A 19,914-nucleotide genomic window follows, 5' to 3' on the forward strand; every position below is an offset into this window, starting at 1 on the left:
TTGACCTTTAGTATTAAAAAACCATTCATCTCCAAGAAACACTGAGCAGTGCAAAACCACATCTTTGTCCCAGTTACCTGGGGAGAAAGTGAGCGAGCGGTCCCCTCGCACAGCATCACATCCCTAAAGGCACAGGACTGTTTGAGATTGCACCCTCACAGCCACTCTGGCAAGAAGCGGAGCTTGGGTCCCTCTCACCTGGGGACCCAGCCACAGGCATATCCCGCCTACTATGTCGCAAGAGCCACACTGTCTCTGTCTTTCCACAGAATAAACTTCTTCCAGCACACTGACTTTCCAGAAGGTCTTTCACAGCCTCCATGCTCTGTGGAGGCTCCACCACCAACCCCAACAGATGCTAAGGACCAGGAGCCCTGAGAATCCAGACCAATGGCACCACAGCCTGCAGAGCCCTGTGGGGGCCAAGATAAGTCTGCAGGGGCCCGCTACAAAACTGGGAAACTTGGTGTTTGAAGATGTGCAGTTCCACAGGAATTAGGAAGAGCTTCACATCATACATACACACAAAAAACATTCACCACGTAGCAGCTGAGGTCATTGGTGGTTGATACTAAAAAGTTATGTGGCTTCCAAATCTCCTGTGCCCCACAGATCTGCATGGGCCCAGCTGTCTGTGTGCCAGTGCCAATCCCTCCCGCCCCCACTGTCCAGACCTCGCTCACTACGTCATCAAGACACAGGATCAGCCCTGGCTGGTGTAGCTCAGTGGATTGAGCACAGGCCTGTGAACCAAAGCATCACTGGTTTGATTCCCAGTCAGGGTACATGCCTGGGTTGCAGGCCATATTCCCAGTATGGGGTGTGCTAGAGGCAACCACACATTGATGTTTCACTCCCTCTCTTTCTTCCTCCCTTCCCCATCTCTCTAAAATAAATACATAAAATCTAAAAAAAAATACTTTAAAATCCTACAATTTATTCCTAAAAAATAGCATTGAAAAAAGAAGACACAAGATCACAGAATCGGCTCTGAGAGAGCCAGAAGCCCTGGCCCTAAGGAGAGAAGAGAGTGGGTTGGAGGATTTCTCTCTCACAGTCCAGCCACTTGCTAATCACAGACACTCATCTTGATCAGCTTCATTCCCAAGCATCCCGGGTGACAACTTCCCAACTCCACAAGGTGCGTGCAGCCTTCCCTCCCCCATTCAAGTGCTGTTCCTCCAAGAAGCTTCTCTGCTACCCAGCTGAAGGGAGCTCTGGACTCCTCAGAATTCTTAGAAAGCTTGCGGTGAATTGCATGTGTCCATCCCTCAGCATGTACTGACTTGCTCTATAGGTTTTGTGTGAGCGTGGAGGAGAGTTGGGGCTCACTCTATCTGTAAGGCTACCAGTCTGTAGGAGCCAGAGGCCATGGCCTTCTCATGTCTGCCCCCACAATGTCTACGCGCAGGGCTGCGAGAGCAATAACTGCATGGCCAATGTCTGCAGAGTAACGAGCTTGCCGAGTAAGGAGCGTACAGACCTTGACCCCACTCCCTGGGAAAGCAGGCCTGCACCTTCTTGCTGCTGTCAAAGTCACAAAACTGAAATGATGGCCAGGGCTGGCACCTGGCTTTTTCACGAAGCAGCTGCACGAATTCATTTAAAATGCTTTATTTACTACTCTGTACCTCGGGTTCTATGCCTCTCAAATGTAGATGCCCAGCTCTGTGGGATTATAGTAAGGACGGAATAAGACAATGCATTTCCATACCCTTTTAAAAGTCTGATTGACTAACCAAAGAAATATAAGGCAAAGAGATGGCAAAGGTGGAAAAGGTCAATCTCTGGTATGGTGTTACATGCAGAGCAAGGGGCCCCTGCAGGACAGCAACCAAGGACAGGCGGACCACTGGGCAGAGCTACCTACCAATCCAAAGCCCGATTCCTACCTGTCTGCCCTCAAACAAGTCCCATGACCTGTCAGGTCTGTTTTCTCCCTCTGTCGACAGGGACCTGAATCCTAAAGCTGCAGGCGCCATGGGCCTTGACACAGGTGAAGTGCCCAGGCGGGCGCCTGTCACGTGGTGAGCATTCCATACATGTTAGTTGCCATTATAACTGTTATTATCAGTGTTATCATTGTAATATCACTAACAGAGAGTAGGCATTCCAGAAATGTTTCTAGAAATAATTCAAACATTAGAAAGTCAATTGGTTCCATCCTCTTCCATAGGCAGGTGGTGTTGTTATCCAGAACAACGCAACCAATGTGTCTGGTCATCTCGTCTCTACCAGTGCTCCCTGTTGGGACAGTAGCGTGGCCTGATAAAGGGTGCCAAGCCCAGAGTCCACAGCACAACAACAAGATAGCTCACAGGCTCTAACAGCATCCAGGCGGATGTGACAAAATTTTCCCATCTTGTAACATTTTATTTGGCCGAAAAGGATACAGTTACACCAATTACAGTTCCCAGCTTAACACTGCTTTTCTGTTGAAACGCATCAAGAGATACTCAAGACAGATTTTTAAAGGCAAACATCTCTGGGAAACCAGCTGAGGCTGAGCACAGAAGCATTCTGTGTTAGAGCCATGTCTCATCCTGAAGGACAGACAGCGCGTAAGTGCCCCTCAGTCCCAGCTTGGCTGAGCCAGCAGCCTGGGCATAGAGGATGCCCAGGAACTTCTGAGGACAAGCCAGCCACACTCCCAGCAGCACCTGGGCCCTCCTTGGGGGCCTCAACTGAGTCACAGGCCCAGCTCTGCTCTGCTGAGGAGTAAAGGCACAGCTCAGACACTGACTGGGCTGAGTTCCCTGTGTCGATGGACTCTGCTAATGCCTTCCAACTAAGGAACAGGGGACCCAGCCCCAAGAAAGAGGGCCTGTTAGCACAAGAGCAGAAGAGCAAGAGAGCAAATCTGGAGGAGAAGAAACGACAGGCTGTGTGGTCAGCGGTGTCCACTACTGAGGACCTCACAGTTTATAAGAACAAGAGCAAAGCTTGCATGAACAAAGCTCCACCCTTTCCTTCTGCAATGTACCCCTTCAAGACCCCTACAAGGCACTCCCGCCTCAGGGAGGAAGGATGGTGGACTAGGCCAGTGCTGTCTGGGTTTAACTCAGAGTAGGGGCTTCAGCAAAGCCAGGCATGGCCTTGAGTCAGGCAGGTGAGGACTGCATGTGTGCACTCAGTACCTACCACTGACTATGAAAATCGAGCTCCAAGTCAAAGAGATGACCCCCTCACCACCCCACTTTGGACTGTTTTGGCTCCAAGAGAGGCACTGCAGGGAGTTCTTTTCAGCTCTTTCTCCTCCTCCCACCACCCCCACCTGCGAGAGACGACAGGGTTCCATCCCCAGCCCAGGACCCTGTCTCCTGAGCTGCACAAGGTGCCCGGCAGGGAGAGCCATGGCCCTGGTCTGACAAAGTTTTCCAAGCAAAACCTCATTTCTCAAGCAGAGAAAAAGCCAACTCACCTACCTATCTGATTCAAAGGAGAAGGAAAAGTAAAGGTTTTACCTTTAAAATGGTAAGTAAATGGATCCCAACTAACACTGTGGCTGGAATACAGCCACCCCACACGCCAAGCATGATGGGGCTCAAATTTTCAACATGGAGTCTGGGAAGAGGTGCCTGCACAGCCCCAAACTATGGTACGTGGGGGCGGTGGCCATGCGGTGGGGCCACTCCGCTCTCCTTTGCACTCCAGCCAGGCTGGAGGTTGCAACCTGGCCCTTCAAGACTCTCTGCTCAGACAGAAGCTTCTGATTGGCCAGAAACTGCCCACAGGGGTGAAGGTGTCCTGAGGAGCCGGCTGGGCGAGGCCTCTCTGTGGGGTGAGGGAGAGTGCACAGCACCCCCAGCCTGGTGCGGACACACAGGCCCGCGTGAAAGTGCTCTTTCTTTACCCAGCTCCCTCAGCAGGCACCATCCCATGCCCTTCAAAGTTAGACTCTTTTTAGCTTCAGTTTGGTTCTCTGCACGGGCCCCCCCTACTTCCACCAACCCCAGGGAGATGCTGGCAGAAGATACCAGAGGTGTGGAAAGCTGGGATGAGCCAGAGAGGAGCACTCAACTTCACAGTGTGTGGCCCCTCAATACAATTGAAGGAGCCGGCCCTGTCTGAAGGAGGTTCCTGAGGATGCTGCGGGGAACGTGGGTTGAAGAGGAAGGTGCCTTATGCCTCCTCCACTTACCAGGAGAGCTTGAATCCTTTCATTAGTACAGTCTTGATAATCCACTGACCGTGTCTTTAGCATCCCTGTTACAGCTCCAGAGGTCCCAGGACATGTTTGAAAAGATGATGAAGTCCCCAAAGAACAGAATCCCATGTAATGTGACTTGAACACAGAAAGAAAGAAAAGAGAAAGAGAGAGAGGAAGCGGCAGCCAGAACTGCTTCTGCGTCCCCTTCTGCTCCCTTCCCAGCTGAATGCTGCCCGGCTCGGAGGCCAAGGGCAGCTTCTTCAAACCCAGCCGGGGCCGGAGCTGCCTGGCTGAGCTGCCGCTGCCACTGCCAAATTCTGATGAGGATGGGTAATGCTGGCAGGGCTGCCAAAGAACCCTGGAGTTGCTGTCCACAGGCAGGCTGGCCACCCACCCTCACCGCATGCCAGCTCAGAGAACCCAAGGAGAGCCCCAGGGGAGAGTGAAAACCTAGCAGAAGCTGCACCTCTCTTCCCCCAGGCGGCAGCTCCCGCAGCTCCATGTAATCTCCTAATCAATGCAGTACCCAAGCAAAGCACTGCCAGCCACTTCCGCCCACTTAAAGACATAGCACATGTTTTGTCCCAGGATGGGACAGAAAGTCAGGGGGAGGGTAGGTGAGCAATGCAGTTTCTGAGGAGGAAGAGGAGAAGAGTGGCAATATCTGAAGATAAGCACTTCCAAGGGCATCCACTGAAGGGTTAAAAGCCCACGGACATCCACCTGGGGAGGAGTGGAGCCTTGTCCCAGACCCTCAGCAAACCTGGGAATCCGAAGCTGAGCAGAGCAGAAAGGCTGGGTGGGGGGTGTCTAGGTGTCGGGAAGCAGGCGAGCTGCTTGCACAAGACCACCTTAAATAGAGTCCTCGCCCTCTCCCAGCAGGGCGGGGCCAGCACGGCTGCGTCGCAGTTCACAGCACACAGCACACAGCTCTCTTCCCCTATTGGGGAAATTACCTGGCCGACTTCTGGAGTGTGTGATGAGGCAGCAACTTACGGTGGCAAAGCAGCTCCCCCCACACCCCCACCCCCCAGTCACCTGAGGCCAGGGATCTTTTTAAGGTAGCCACTGGCCGGGTGTGGGATTTAAACATTTTATCACCAGTGCCGGGCTCCCAAAAATGAAGACCAGGCACAGCCTCAAGTGAGGAGGGACTAGACTTGCAACTTCAACTCAAACATACAATTCATGAGGAAGGTGGAAACGGTTCTTATTAAGTCCTCCTGCTGGGGACCCAGGAAGGAGCTCCAGCCCCAACAACTTCCCGGGCTGTTTCATAGCTTTTGCCTGTCCTCCCCTAGATTGCACACTATCTGGGTCAGTAATGCGGATGGGTGACAAGGAACAAAGAGGGGATTAATTATGAAATAGCAACCTTCAACTGAACCATAATGAGCCTTAACCCTGCAACTTGCCCCAAAGCAATCTACACACAAGCATACAGTTTGCATGCAAGGCATCCGTGCCAGACCCTCCAAAGTAATGCTCTTAAGAGAAACCAGAGTGCAGACCCCAGTGGGTGACACTCAGAGTACCTGTGATACCTTGCTTATCATCTGCCTTCCTCTTTTGAGATGGCAAACTCCATGAAGGCCGGGGAAACTATGTATCTTGGTCAGCGCCATCTCCCTGCTGACCAGAAAGGCTTGCATACAGCAGGGGTACTATAAGCAAGAGCTTCTTTGGAGTGACCTTATTCAAACCTAATTAAAGCACTGCAGTGTCTCTCCAGTGTTCAGCTGGTCCAGCAGAAATACTCTTTAAGGTATCCTGAGCTTTCAGAGATGTACCTACAAGCAGCACTATGCTGCAGAATTTCCCTGCATCCTCAGCTCTAGTGCCAGAAAACATAGAAACACTTTTAAGACTTCTAAATAATCTGTGGTCATGTTTTCAAAGCTCCTTGAGCCTAGAGCCAGGCCATCCTCTCAGCACAGGTATTGTAAAGATGTAATAGATACCAGAAGTACATAGAGTTCTCCTTTGTGAGCTAGATAAGCCACTCAACTGGCCTCCCAGGTCCTGTGACCCAGCCCCTAGACCAGGGTGTCCAGCCTTTGGGCATCTCTGGGCCACACTGGAAAAAGAAGAGTTGTCTTGGGCCTCGCATTAAATACATTGTGACACATAATCACAAAACAATCTCATAATGTTTTAAAGTAAATTTACGATTTTGTGTTGGGCCACATTCGTAGCCATCCTGGGCTACATGCAGCACATGGGCCATGGGTTGGATACCCCTGCTAGACAAATGTCACTTGGGGTATTGCAAGTGGATGAGAATGTGCTCATCCTGCTGCATTCACTGCTCCAATCACAAGAAACACAGGAAACTTGGACAAAACTTTCCAACGATTACATTAGAAACATATTGTTGTAAATGTTAAAGTTCTTCAGTGTTTACTCTTTACCCATTCTTTTAAAAAAAAACACTCTCCTTTGCAACTATATTAGTAAGAATCTGTCAGGAGCTTATTCTGCCAGCATCATGCTAAGTATTTTACTTGCATCATTGCGTTTAATCCACACCTCAACATTATTCAGTAGTGACTACGTTATTTGCAGCTGAAAACTAAAGAGTATAGTATCTTGATTTGCCCACTGCCAAAAAGCCAGCAAGCTGCCAGCTCAGGATTTCAATGGAAGCATGTCCAGCTCCAGAACCCTGTGTTTTCATCATCATGTACGCTTACCAAAAAACGTTCTCTACCAAACTGACTTATAAGGGCTCATATGCTCCCACAACAGAAAGAATCCAGGCAACAGGTAAAAGACTAAATCACGTCAGCTGCTGCTTCCATCCCTGATATGTAACTGGCTGACGTGTCAGCGTGAGACACGTGAAAGGGAGGAGCCTCACTGGTCAGGAGACAATCATCTACCTTGAGCCCCATTTGGCTCTTGTTTCTGCATCCAGGGTTTTTCACAAGGCTCTAGAACCTGGCTGCACTTTGGGATCCAAAAAGGAAAACTCAAAATATAACCTAAACACAGCCTGGAAGAGCCAAGGGGTCACTGTCTCTCCCTGAAGCAAATTAAAGAGTAAGACCAAAGTGAAGAAACAGTCTCCGTCTAGTGTATTTTCCCTCTTTTGTGTTCTCATAGTGGGCAGCCTGTTCTGTGTGGTTTAGAAGTTCCCGACAGGTAAGTTGTCAGTACTGACCTAACTCTGGATTACTTTGGGTGGCTGTAGATTGATGACCAGGCAGGTGCATTCAGTTCTCCTTGATCTGCCTCACTCTTCAATCTGGCTTCTCCTTGATCTTCATCTTTTAGGAAGGGCAAGAATTTTTAGAAAAAAACCTAAATGCTGAAGTCTTCCATTTCTGGCAATATAGCAGATGAGACATCCTGATGGAACTTCTTGCTAAAAACAACTAACTAGAAATACTGGATAAAATAAAACTCTTAGAAAGAAAAACATCTTTTCAAATGTGTGGTGACCTATCAAAATCTTATCTAAATAAGAAATATGTGGAGGCCACACATTTAGTGAGGACAGAAGTTCAATGCATTTTCTAGAGAGGGCATCCACAGAGCCTGGGAAATGGGCTGTGGTTCTCCTGGCCTCTCACAGGGCATGATGGGTGAGGACCACGCCTGCAGCCACTGATGTGTTGGGCGTAAGAGGAGGTCCAGGAAAACAAGAACACACTTGAAAGAAACTCACAAATGCTGCTGAGGACCTGAAAGGAAATCCGCCTGTCACTGACCTCAGCAGTGAGGGAAGGAGGAAAAACAATCTCCCCCAACAAATCATGATTACAAACTAATCCTCACACAGATCACTGCCTGACTTACTGAAAATTCACACACAAAAAAACAATGTACAGAAGGAAAAGACTGATTCGTTAAAACCGTCTGATCAACAAAACTAATCATATAAACAGACAAGGCATGGCTTTTCTGAGAGAAGATATCTATAGCACATGTAACTGAAAAGGCAATTGTTCACAAAATATACCTTAAATTTCTGAAAATCAATAAGAAAAGGGAAGAAAATTAGAAAAATAGACCAATGATTTGGGTCAGCACTTTCAGAAGAGAAAATGATCAATAAGTATATTAAAAGGCGCTTAACCTCACTGGAACTCAGGAAACTGCAAATTCAAATTCCAACAAGATGCCCTCTCACCCTGGCCATCTACCAGGCACAAATTAGAAGGTCTTACAATACAAAGGGTGGAAAGGACCTACAGGAAGTGCTTTCTGGTTCAACTTCCTAAGAAAACTATTTGGTATCATGTAGTAATGGTTAAGAACTACATCCCCTAACACCTCACAGGCTGTTCCCCACTGACTGAAAATCAAAGAAGAATGCATGCAGTATGATTCCACGTACAGAACAAACATAAAACAATAGACAGACTAGATCATGTGGAAGAGAAGAGACCATACAGACACCTGACAAGCTCAGAGGCCTGCGTGGTGGCCTGACAAACTCAGAGACCTAAAGGAACCACCAAGGATGGCCTGCAATGAAAACTTTCTAACTAAAAGTGGTTCGTGGTGGGTAGTTATGTCCCAGTGTGGTATTTCTCCCTGGCAAAGGTCAGTATTCAACCTAACCAAGCCTGTCTGTTGTCCTTTTGCATCTAGGATAACACACCCGATAAACAAGGCTATTTACAGTTAACAAAGTAATTTTCCTTTTTCTGGACCCCTCAAGGCATTGTCGCCAGGGCAGGGACCACAAATCCCCTTGGTGTTATTATTCTCATGTGTTAACTGTTGACTGTTGACTATGCTGTGCCCACCTGTGTGTCTATCGTTTTACTTTTTATCCAATCCCAGAGCTTCCCCCCTTTGCTTCTTCCCGCCTCCCTAATCTATCACCAGTGGGTTTCATCTAACTCCCTTATGCCTTCTCCTTTCATTGTAATCTATAAAATTAGGTGCATAACTTCCATTTTCTCACTCTGTTGTGGTTTTGGTCCCCAGCAATTGCAGTCAGTTTGGCTCAAATAAACTCACAAATATTCTCTACATGTTTGAATGTTTCTTACATTAACAAGACAGACAGTTTTATATCCATATAGATACAGTAGTTCCTTATCCACAGTTTCACTTTCTGCAGTTCAGTTACCCCTGGTCAACTATGGTCCAGAACTACTAAATGGAAACTTCCAGAAATAAACAATTCATACGTTTAAGCTACACGCCATTCCAAGAAGAATGACAAAACCTCGTGCCATCCTGCTCTGACCTGCCTGGGACAAGTGTGTCACCCCTTTGTCTAGTACGTCCGCGCTGCCTGTGCGGTCCACCCGTGGGCCACCTGGCCTCATATCAACTGCACGGCACCATGATGTTTGTATTCGAGTCACTGTTATTTCACTGAATAGTGGCATCAAAGCACAAGAGCAATGATGCTGGCAATGCGGACATGACAAAGATGGGCCATAACATGAAAAGATGGGGCATATTCAAAGGAAAAAACATATACAGGATTCAGTACTAGTCATGGTTTGGGGATTTCATGGTGGGATCTTAGAATGTGCCCCCCTGGATACTGTATCTGTCTCCGTAAAATGAAAAATCAAGGGGACCACAAACTCAACCTTCAGAAAGGGCACCTTTGGTAGGTGGGGACACAGGGATCAGAAGAACAGGTAAGAAGTACCCTGTGTTTATTGTTTCTTCTTTCAAAAGGTCTACTTTACACATATTTGATATTTTATAAATAATTTTTGCATCTATGTAGCAGAAACACTTTAAAGATAAACCTACTACTTAGCAAACACCTGACGCCAGCCTCCTTTGGGTTTTTGTGAGCAGACTTGAGGAAAGTGGGGGGTGGGGTACTTTCCCAGACTTAGGGGGGGTTCAAAAGCTCCTCATGTGGACAAGGCTGGATTTACCTAAGTTTGGTCTGTATGGCTCCCAGCTTCTTGTTGCGATGGTTTCTTCCCAATGCCACTGGGTTTGGAATGAATGTTGGAAAAGTTCCTTTTTGATTTTAGATGTTTTGACCTTGTCTTGGCCTTGAGGTCTGACCTGCCCTGGTGCTATTCCCCTCCCAATCCATGGAGAACAGGATTTTGCCTCCTCCTTAAGTAGGGACTAGAATGGGGAGAGAGTCTTTCAAGCAGGGCTCCCTGCTGGGGCCCTCCTCTGCAGACACCCAAGGCCTGGGCCCTGAACCCAGGCAGAAGCTGCCCTCCTCACGTCCACTTCCCTCTTTCCCCACCAGTTCCAGCCTCCTCTTGACCTTGGGCAGTCACTGGGAACAAATCTGGGGAGAACACCCAAGAGGACATGATGCCTGAGGCTCTCTTTCTCAGGTTCCTGAGTCCTGTGCCGGCCCTTCACCCAGCTCCAGAGGGGTAGAGCCGCAGCACCAGGCAGGGTGCAGGGCTCCTGGAGCCAGAGCTGAGCCGAGGCAGAGCTGCAAACTGGGCCAGAGCAGTGCTGCAGTCACGCTGGGGAGTGCTGGCGAGTCAAGCTCCTAGCTCAGGCAGGGGAGTGGCAGGCGCAAGAGTGTTATATTTAAGGAGCATTTTGGAGGTCAGGAAGCTCCAGAGGGCAGCGGGGGAGGGAGCAGCCTCCTAAACACTCCATTTTAGCAACAAGCCTCCGCTTCGTCCTCCAGCCAGAATCTGCTCCCAGATTCCCAACTGCAGCCAACACAGCCTGTGTGCGGGGACAGCAGATGGCCAGAGCCCCAAAGCCACTACAGATCAGGTGCTCCCCACCACTCCCGTTTTCCCTCCCCCCCACACCTCCCCACCCTCTGCGGCTATTAGTCACTGGCTCTGGGGTGCTGGTGGCAGGCATTGTCCTTGCTTTCTGAACTGTGCCAGCCACCTCCCCACACTGGGAGCCCCCAGCCCTCCTAGCCCACCCCTACCTTAGGGACCCATGCACACCCAACCTCCAGCCCCATCTTTCCTCTGCTGCCCAGAGGAAGAGAGGCAAGGGAGGGAGAGGGGGAAGGGGTGGGGAAGGGGGGCAGGCAGAGGCTATGGAGCAGCAGAGGCCAAGAGGCTTGTGTAGAAAGCCTGAGAGATTCTGTTCATTTCAGGAATGCTTCTTCTGCCTCTATGACCCCAGGGATTTACTTAGGGTGCTGGACTTAAAAAAACTGAAACATGGACAGGTTTACCACCCCCATCTTTGTTTGCTGCTCTTTCACAATCTGCTAACCCAGAATGTTCCTTCAGGCAACCAACAGGATAGGCAAGGTCAAAGCCAAGCTCCAGCAGGCTTCCTTCACCCCCTGGTTATTTTACTGACACAGACTGGAGGTGGCCAGAGGTTTCCACAGATGGCTGTCTGTCCACTCTAGAGTTTCAAGTGGTCTCCTGTGTATTCCTGTGAGGTATCGCTAAACCCACACCCCACAGATACTAGGAACTGCTCCTAGCCTAACATGAGGTGGAAGATGGAGGAAAGAGGAAAACCTAGAAGGCAAAGCCCTATGCCTGGTTACCATGAAGTCCTCACCTCACCCTAGCTAGGGAACCAGGATGGAGTTACCTCCCTCGTTTGCTTCAGGCTGAAGCCAGCTGAGCTATCCCCCGTCCCTGTTGAAGGAGCTCTGGACACCCCTTCTTCATGGAGGCTTCTTCATGCTTGGCAATGAAAACCCCAAAAAGACACCTGCCATTATCTCACCTTCCCCTTCATCTCCAAATCACTCCTTGCATGCCCAGTGGGGCTCAGTGGGTTGGGCATCATCCTGCAAACCAAAAGTGTCGCTTGATCCCTGTCAGGGCACATAACTGGGTTGCAGGTTAGTCCCTGGTTGGGGTGCATGTGAGGCAACCAACCGATGTTTCTCTCCCTTTCTTTCTCTCTCCCTTTCCCTCTCTTTAAAAATAAATCAATAATATTTTTTAAAAAAATCACTGCCAGCTCCCTGAACACTTGACTACCTGACTCAGAGCTCTGGTTTGTCTGTCTGTCTCCTCATCAGTGTGTCCTGGGTCACAACTCTGCTAGACAGAGGGCAGCCCCTCAGGTGAAAAGCTCCGATCTCACTCATGCTAATGACATGCACAACAAACGGAGCATCTCTCCTGCCAGATGGAAGAACAAGGCAGAATTCTAATACCCCACTGCTCCTCCTAGTTGGTTCTCAGGAGAAAATCAGGGTGACGGATGGTGTCAGGGAGCCAGGAGGGTGCTCATAAACTCAGGTTGTTAGGGAGGCAGCACCCACACCACTACAGCCAGCTGTTTCCTCTCTCTCTCCTCCCACCAAATGCAGAGTTCTCCTTTCTCAACTAAGTTACAGAGAAGAATTGCCATTAACAAACAGACAAACTAAGCGCTGACTGATTTCCACAGTGGAAGTCTCCTGGCCAAGGACACGGCAAGAATTGGTTGCTGGCACAGAAACTGCTTGCTAATGTGACAAGGCTACAACGACTGTATTCTTAACTGGCAAGGGCTTGACCCCAGTCCCAGAGGTGTGTTCTGTGCTACAGCACTGGGATTCTGAAATCAGCCTCGAGTTCAAATCCCTGCTTAGCAGCTGGGTGACCTTGAGCAAGTCACTGCATTTCCTCTAAGCCTCAGCTCCATCTATGAAAAGGTGACAGTGACAACAACTCATGAGGTTGTCAGGAGGGGTTAATGGCACAGCACACGACATGACATCTGCATGTGCCCAGTACATTTAACCAGTATTATGGATATTCCCAACGAGTGTCCCCCGTCCTTCACTCTCTGCTGCAAGAAGAACAGGTTCCACTTCTGTGCCTCCTGATATACTTGTTCTCCTCCACCTGAATAACATTTGGTTGGGAGTATTTTTGTAATTTTATTTGGTGATATTTCTGTTAGATCGATCAGCTATTTATTTACCCAACCATAACTACCCTTACTGAGTGCCTAATATGTCCATGCCCCATGCAAATCAATCATATTGTTCATATTTCAACAATAAATCCAATATCCTCCCTGATCTCTAGAGGCTTCACCTGGAAAGAACAGTAAGAGATGTACACTAAGTAGTTAGATTAGATAATGCAAACATACAGTTGAAAGCAACAAGTTCTATAAGGAGAGGCTCAGAGAGGCTGGACAGAGTATTTCTGGTTTCCAAACGAGCATAGATCAGTGTGCCAGTCTTTCCATCAACTAGTGAGTAATGGTGAATATTCTCAGCTAACCTATACCAAGTCTGTCTGGGGTCATTATTTTTTATTATTAACACAAAACAGTTGCCCAGAAAAAGGATCCAATATCTGTCATCCTTTCAAGAACTTCTTATATTTGCATGCCGGTGTCCGGCCATGGTGCCTTTGGCACACATTGCTACTATCACTGCCAATAAATTCAGGTTGATTTGGGTGGAGCAGACTGCATCTAATCAGGTGGATTTTGATGTTTCATTGCCTATCATCAGAACATTTTCTCATCACACCCTAAGGTTGAAAAAATGCTCAAAGATATCCCCATATCTACTATGTTCTCTTAACCTCACAACCGCCATGACGAGCCTGGCATAATCTTGAGTAAACCTGAGAGCTCAGTACCACCTGTCTGCCTACAGCTACTCAGTAAACACTCCAGTGGCCATCCATACTAAGCCACCAACTACCTTTGAGGACTTGGGGGCACCCAAGTGCTGGTGCATACCATGATGAAGTTTTTATGTGGATTTGTGAACAGTTAAGAAAAATAAACCTGATAAGTTTCAAAAGCTAAATATACTAAATTTTTAATTTCTGATAACATGTCCTTTTAAATTTTGTGTTAAAGCATGCTTTAAATATAAATAATGGTGGTGGTAAGTTTGTATTTTAGTATAGTTTACATACATATCTGGCCAGTCAGTTTCTATCCACCAACCATTTCCAATTTCTGTACAAAATCCACAGGCTCTGACCCCCGGTGAAGAAGGCCTGCTCAGTCCTGAGCCCTCACACCCCCTGTGGGGAAGTCCCAGCCACAGCTGCTGGCGGGTGGGGGCACTCCCTGCAGCTCCACACCCTTGTCGTCAGGGCATCATTTGGGTCACCTGGGCCACAGGGGTTCCAGGCCTTGTCTTTTTTTTTCAGTTGAGATATACTTGACTTATGCAACACTGAATTAGTTTAGGTCTGTCAAGATACATAGATATATAGCACGGTGTTGCCATGTATGTCTACTGCTCTGGGTTTAAACTGCACAGTCCACTTAAATGTGAATTTTATGAAGACACACACAGGGTCCGGCAGAAGTAAGGCTTGCTTGAGTGTGGTTGGTAGGGTAGGTGAATGTCTCACACAAGATGGACAGCAATTTGAACATTTTACCAAAATGACATATAGTGTGCTTGAGTGTGATATTGTTATGTTAGAGAATTACATGCTTATGATTGTGTAATAAATGATTTTGTAATAAAAAGGGCATTATTTGTATACACACAGTACCATAAAAGTATTTTCTTTTCCTTATGAATTTCTTAATAACATTTTTTCTCTAGAAGACTTTATTGTATGATACAGTATATACATATAGCACACAAAATATGCGTTAAGTGACTGTGTTAGTGACTGTGTTAAATGTGTTAAATATGTGTTAAGTGACTGTGGTAAGGCTTCCTTCTGGTCAACATTAGGCTTTTTAGAAGTCGTGTTTTGGGGGAGTGGGAAGTTGTATGCAGATTTTCAGCTGTGCAGGGTGAGGTGGGGTTGTGTTGACACCCCTCACGCCCCATCACTCAAGGGTCGGCTACACATTGTGAAACAACCACCACACTAAACCCAGTCAACATGCAGCACCACACAGTCACGATTTTTTTCTTACAATGACCTAGATTAGTCGAGAATGCTTTAATGACCCCTTGGAGAGATGGCTGTGCTTCCCAAATGTGTATGTACAGCTATTACCATGCCCCTAACCTCAGACCCAGGTTTCCAGCTGCTCCTGAACACCTTTACCGAGACTCCTCACGGGCCCCTCCCAGCTGGCAGGACAGCTGGACTGGTCATTGCCTTCCACGTCTCCTTCTACCTCTGACTTCTGGTGCCCACCTCAATAAATGGCACCACTAACAACCACGTCACCTAGTCAGACACCTGGATCCATCCTTGGCTCCTCCCCTGCCACCTCCAATTGAATGACATAGAAAGTCATGTCAATTCTAGATCCCTAAATATAACTACAATCTATTTCCTGCTATCAGTTTTCATTTGCCTTTCAAGTTTAAGGTTTGCAGTTGTAATTACCTCTCCTATTTGTTCATTCACCAAATATTTATTGAGTATCTATTACATACCAAATAATATGCTAGATGCTAGAGGTTTTGTTATTTAAAAAGCAAAAACACATGACCCCTGTCCTTATAGTCTAATGGGGAAAGACAGACATGTAAAAAATAGTGTACAGATGGGCACAAAATGGGAAAATTTTCAGTCACTGTCTAGCCTGTAGCCAATGTGCATGGACCTGCACTTTCCACCAGCAGAACTGTTTGTGGGGAGCACCTTTTCCCTACAAGGCTGTCATGGCCTGTTAATGCCTGTGTACATCTGCAGATTCATCCATCATCCACATGTGTCCTACCTGCAAGTCAGGCCCAATGACCTGTAGTGACCTGGACTTTGCCACGTTCGTGCCGCCCCCTTCTCCCTCGCTCATGTTGCGCCTGTGGTGTGCCAGGCATTTTCACCAAGGTCACTTCATTTAATCCTCGCAACAGTCTTATAAGGTCGATAGTATCACCCTTATTTACAGATGAACAAACTGAGGCTAGGAAAGGTCAAGATAATTCACTCAAGTTCACAACACTGGAGAGTGGCAGTGCCAACACGTGAACCCAGGCATGTCCAACTCCAGATCATAACTAGGTCACCTCCCTTCTCTGTCCCCTGATAGACTCCCACCCACACTTCTGTTCTCACGTCACATTCTCGCACGTTCAATTCTCACACATTCTCACGTCTTCCTGCTGTTTGTGCAGGCAACATCAGATCTTTTGTGCTTCTGTGGTGACTTGACCTTTGGTTACAACCCTTATTACCTGGTGCCTTCATAACTTGTTTACTCACCAGGCTCCCTCAAGGACCCATGAGCAATTTGTTCACAGTGATCATGTGCCATCCATCTAAAACTTCCATACGGCTACCCTGGCTGGTGTGGCTCAGTGGGTTGAGCGCCAGCCTGCGAACCAAAAGGTTGCCGGTTTGATTCCCAGTCAGGGCACATGCCTGGGTTGTGGGCAGGTGAGAGGCAACCAGCTGATGTTTCTCACCCTCTCTTTCCCCCTCCCTTCCCATCTCCCTAAAAATAAATAAATAAAATCTTTTAAAAAATCAATAAAAGATAAAACTTCCATATGGGAATATATTCACTAAATGAGTGAATTAATGAATGCTATCAACCTCTTAAGGTTGAAACAGAAACTCTCACCACATACTTTATCATCTACATATCTTTTTTAAAAGATTTTATTTATTTATTTTTAGAGAGAGGAGAAAGGAGGAAAACAGAGAGAGAGAGAGAGAAACATCCATGTGCAAGAGAAACATTGATTACTTGCCTCTCACATGCCCCCTAACCAGGGACCAAACCCACAACCCAGGCATGTGCCCTGACCAGGAATCGAATAGGAGACCTTTCGGTTTGTAAGATGACGCGCAACCCACTGAGCCACACTGGTCAGAGCTTGACCTACTTATCTTCACACAGTCACGTCAGGACATCAGATGGGTCCAAGTCTGAAATTGTAACCTTAAAAAAAAGGAGCATCATGGCAGTGCCCTCTGACTCTAGGAGGTGAAGTCCTTGCCCACAGCCCTGCCCTGGGCACTGTGCACTCTGAAGGGGCAGCATCGCCGTCCAGTGAACACACCTGACCAAAAGCTACCTCCTCCTCAGGTAACTGAACTCAACTCACTGGGGTTTAAGAGGAATCCTGGGAACAGTACCTCAGAAATAAAAGGGGAAAGGCTTAGGTAAGGGGGATGCATGTGCATGTGTTGGACATTAAAAAAAAACGATATCCCAATCATATGTAAATGCCTTCCCAATGAGTCACAGTAAGACTGTTTACTCAGCAGTCCCACTGCATCTACACATAATCAGGTTCAGTCCCTCGGCCACACACAGAGGTTCTCTTTGTACCTGGACTGCAAACTGCAAACGGGGCCTTTGTGGGAGCAGCTCAGTCACTTGGTGGAGACCTCATGAGAGCCACAAATACTCTTCCCAGAAAATGCACACAGATACACGACTCTGGCCACAAATGACAGAGGCTGGCAGACCCTCTCCTAAAGTGCACCCGAGGCCCGAAGCGGTTCGCCAGCCCAGGCTGAAACACATGAACTGAGGTCCCTCCACAGGGTTTGGGGTAGAGAAGGTCAAAGAAAAAGAATTACAGTGCTGGGGTTAAACACATCTGTTTCTGTGGCCAGTCAGATCTGCTCTGAGGTCAAGGTCCTAGGAGCAAATGCTAGTCTCAGGAATGGTCCAGCTGCGAGGTGTGACTCCACCCCTGATTGGATAATCTGCAGTCTGGATGGAGGGATGGCAAGGGCCGAGAAAAAGAAAGCCATCTCTGTTTCTACCCCGTACGAAAATGCAGACATAATCGCAGGCATCCAAACTCACTGCAGAGTAGCTCCCCAATCCCCCTGAACCACTCTTTCCCAGAACACTCATCACTGCCTCCCCTCGAGAGCCAGTGGGTTGATCTCAAACCACTTAGAACTTCAAGAGCTAGCTGAGTGGCAGCTTTGTAAGAGAGTAAGCCTGGTGAGAAATGACACTCAACATCACAGACAGCAGCATTAGAGCCAGACAGCACCTGGAGCAAATGGTTTCAGATTCAAACACAGGCACAGGCACAGGCACAGGCACCTGCTCTCACGGCTCCCCCTGCGCACTGCCAAGGCACACAGCACCTGTGCTGCCTGTCCTCAAAGCTAGAACTCAGATGTCTGTAGAAGGACTGAAAAGGCAGGGGAAGTGGGGACTGAGGCAGGAAAGAGGGAGTGAGTCAGGGAGTCTAAGAGTCCAGGAAGGCCTGTTCTCATTTGATTTGTCTCTCTGCAACTCCTTTCTGCAAATTTGACAGATCTCAGCTAATTAAAAAAACAGATGCATGTAATTTTCACCAATGTGCAGAACCTCCAGAGAGGTTAAGTAACTTGGATCAAATCACACAGCATGTGGGAGTAGGAGAAAGGAGCCAAGAACCTAGTTCTGTGATTCCCAGAGAAGTGTCCCTCAGTATCATTGCTCCTTTGGCCTCCGATCACATCTTCCCATCCATATACACACAAGATATCCAACCTGCTCCAGAAGTCTGAGCCCAGTACAGCCTTGCATGTCTGAGAGAAAGGAGACCCAGCCACCTGGCCAAAAAGGTAGGCCCCTAACCCAAGGGCTGAGATACTCTGGAAAAACTACAGGTCTCTCCCTGCATACAGGGGCTGGAGTTGGGGCTTACACACAGCGCATCCTTAGATCCTCCACCCACTCTCAGTGGCTCAAGCTCCTTGTTTGGAAAGAGGCACAGAAAAACAAATTGCAAATTTCAAGCAGGATTCAGGAGAGATCAGAAACCTATCTCAGGAACGCCCTCTAGTGCACCTATGGGGTCCACGCAACACAGCACCGTAGCACCATTCCCAGGGGGCGCCCAAACCCGTGCTTCCATTGGGGCATCAGATGAGCGGTGGGAGGGAACAGCAGCAGCACCTGCCACTCAGAGACACACACTCCTCGCCAATCCCAAGGCCAGCATCTGCTGCTGGATGAGAGGCAGTCTCTGCTCTCAGGACTGTCCAGCCCACAGCGACCCCACCTATTCCTTACCAGACAATCAGAGGGAAAGGAGAATCACAGAAGGTGAAAAGGAAGTGTGGAGATGGTGCCAATGGGTTAAGAAAGCACGGTAGTTCGGGGGAGGGGTAAGGGAGAGGGGTGACTACAAAGAGACAGGATAAAGAGAAATGGAAAATAAGGCAAAGCTAAGAGAAAGAGACAAGTTAAGTCTGCCCAGACAAAGCTACAGATCACCCCCACACCCGCTCAGACTGCGGGCACAGGAAGCTGAGTGTGCTGGGAGGGACCCAGCCCTGCCTCCCTCTCCTGAGCTCCTCCTGCTCACATCATTCCCCTTTGCTCTCTGCACAGCCCCTGGATGCTCAGGAGTGGTGGGCTGAGGGACAGGAGGGGAGAGAAAAGTGAACCAAAGGCAGAACTTGCCAAGCGAAGCCACTTACGCACAGTGCGGCCGGCAGCATTTCCATCCTACCTTTGCTGTCGCCATATCAGCCGGCTCCATGATTTCTGCTTGGCCTGGGGGCAGTGGCACCGTCCAGAGAGAAAAGGCAGAGTCACAAACGTCCACCAGAAAGAACAAACCACCCCTCTGGAAGGTCAGGGAGAATGAGACTCATTTTTACTCTCTGGCCCCTTGGGACCTCCTCTGCTGCTGGGGGGAAAGAGACTTGCAGCCCCCAGAAAGTTGGAGGGGGGGGCTACGTGGCTACGTGTTCCCACAGATGCCCATAGTAGGCTGAGTCAGGGGGCATCTCCCCTTGCCTGGTACTTCTTTCCAGGAGTAAAGTGTGGGGGCTCAACAGGGCGCCCCCTGCTGGGAGAGCGCACACAGAGGCGGAGGCCCTACCCTCCCATCACCCCACCAACGGGTCCCCATGGGTCAGGAAGAGGGGAGCATGTGGAAGAGGCCAACTGAGCCGGCGCTGAGGGTAGCAGGAAGGAAGGAGGCTGAGGGGCAGGTGTGAGAACCTCAAGAGGAAGGTGCAGCACTCAGATGGAAGCAGAAGGTGCTGTGCAAGGAGGTGCTGAAGCCCCCCGGC

At 48.6% G+C, this 19,914-nt stretch overlaps 1 protein-coding gene across 3 annotated transcripts in view; it reads right to left on the bottom strand.

Moving 5' to 3' along the window:
* Positions 1–19,914, bottom strand: part of GRAMD1B (GRAM domain containing 1B) — a 169,739-nt gene that overhangs the window by 80,179 nt on the left and 69,646 nt on the right. The window contains exon 1 of one of the 3 annotated variants that reach the window (XM_045860159.1): positions 4,142–4,626. The exons of the other annotated variants lie outside the window; for them this stretch is intronic. Within the exon in view, the coding sequence (XP_045716115.1) occupies positions 4,142–4,164 (23 nt within the window). The 5' untranslated portion in view covers positions 4,165–4,626. Of the gene's footprint in view, positions 1–4,141; positions 4,627–19,914 lie in introns of those variants that run through there. 3 annotated transcript variants of the gene reach the window in all.

This window comes from Phyllostomus hastatus, unplaced genomic scaffold, assembly GCF_019186645.2.
Source record: "Phyllostomus hastatus isolate PE091 unplaced genomic scaffold, TTU_PhHast_1.1 phas_scaffold_193, whole genome shotgun sequence".
In the NCBI taxonomy this organism is placed as follows: Eukaryota; Metazoa; Chordata; class Mammalia; order Chiroptera; family Phyllostomidae; genus Phyllostomus; species Phyllostomus hastatus.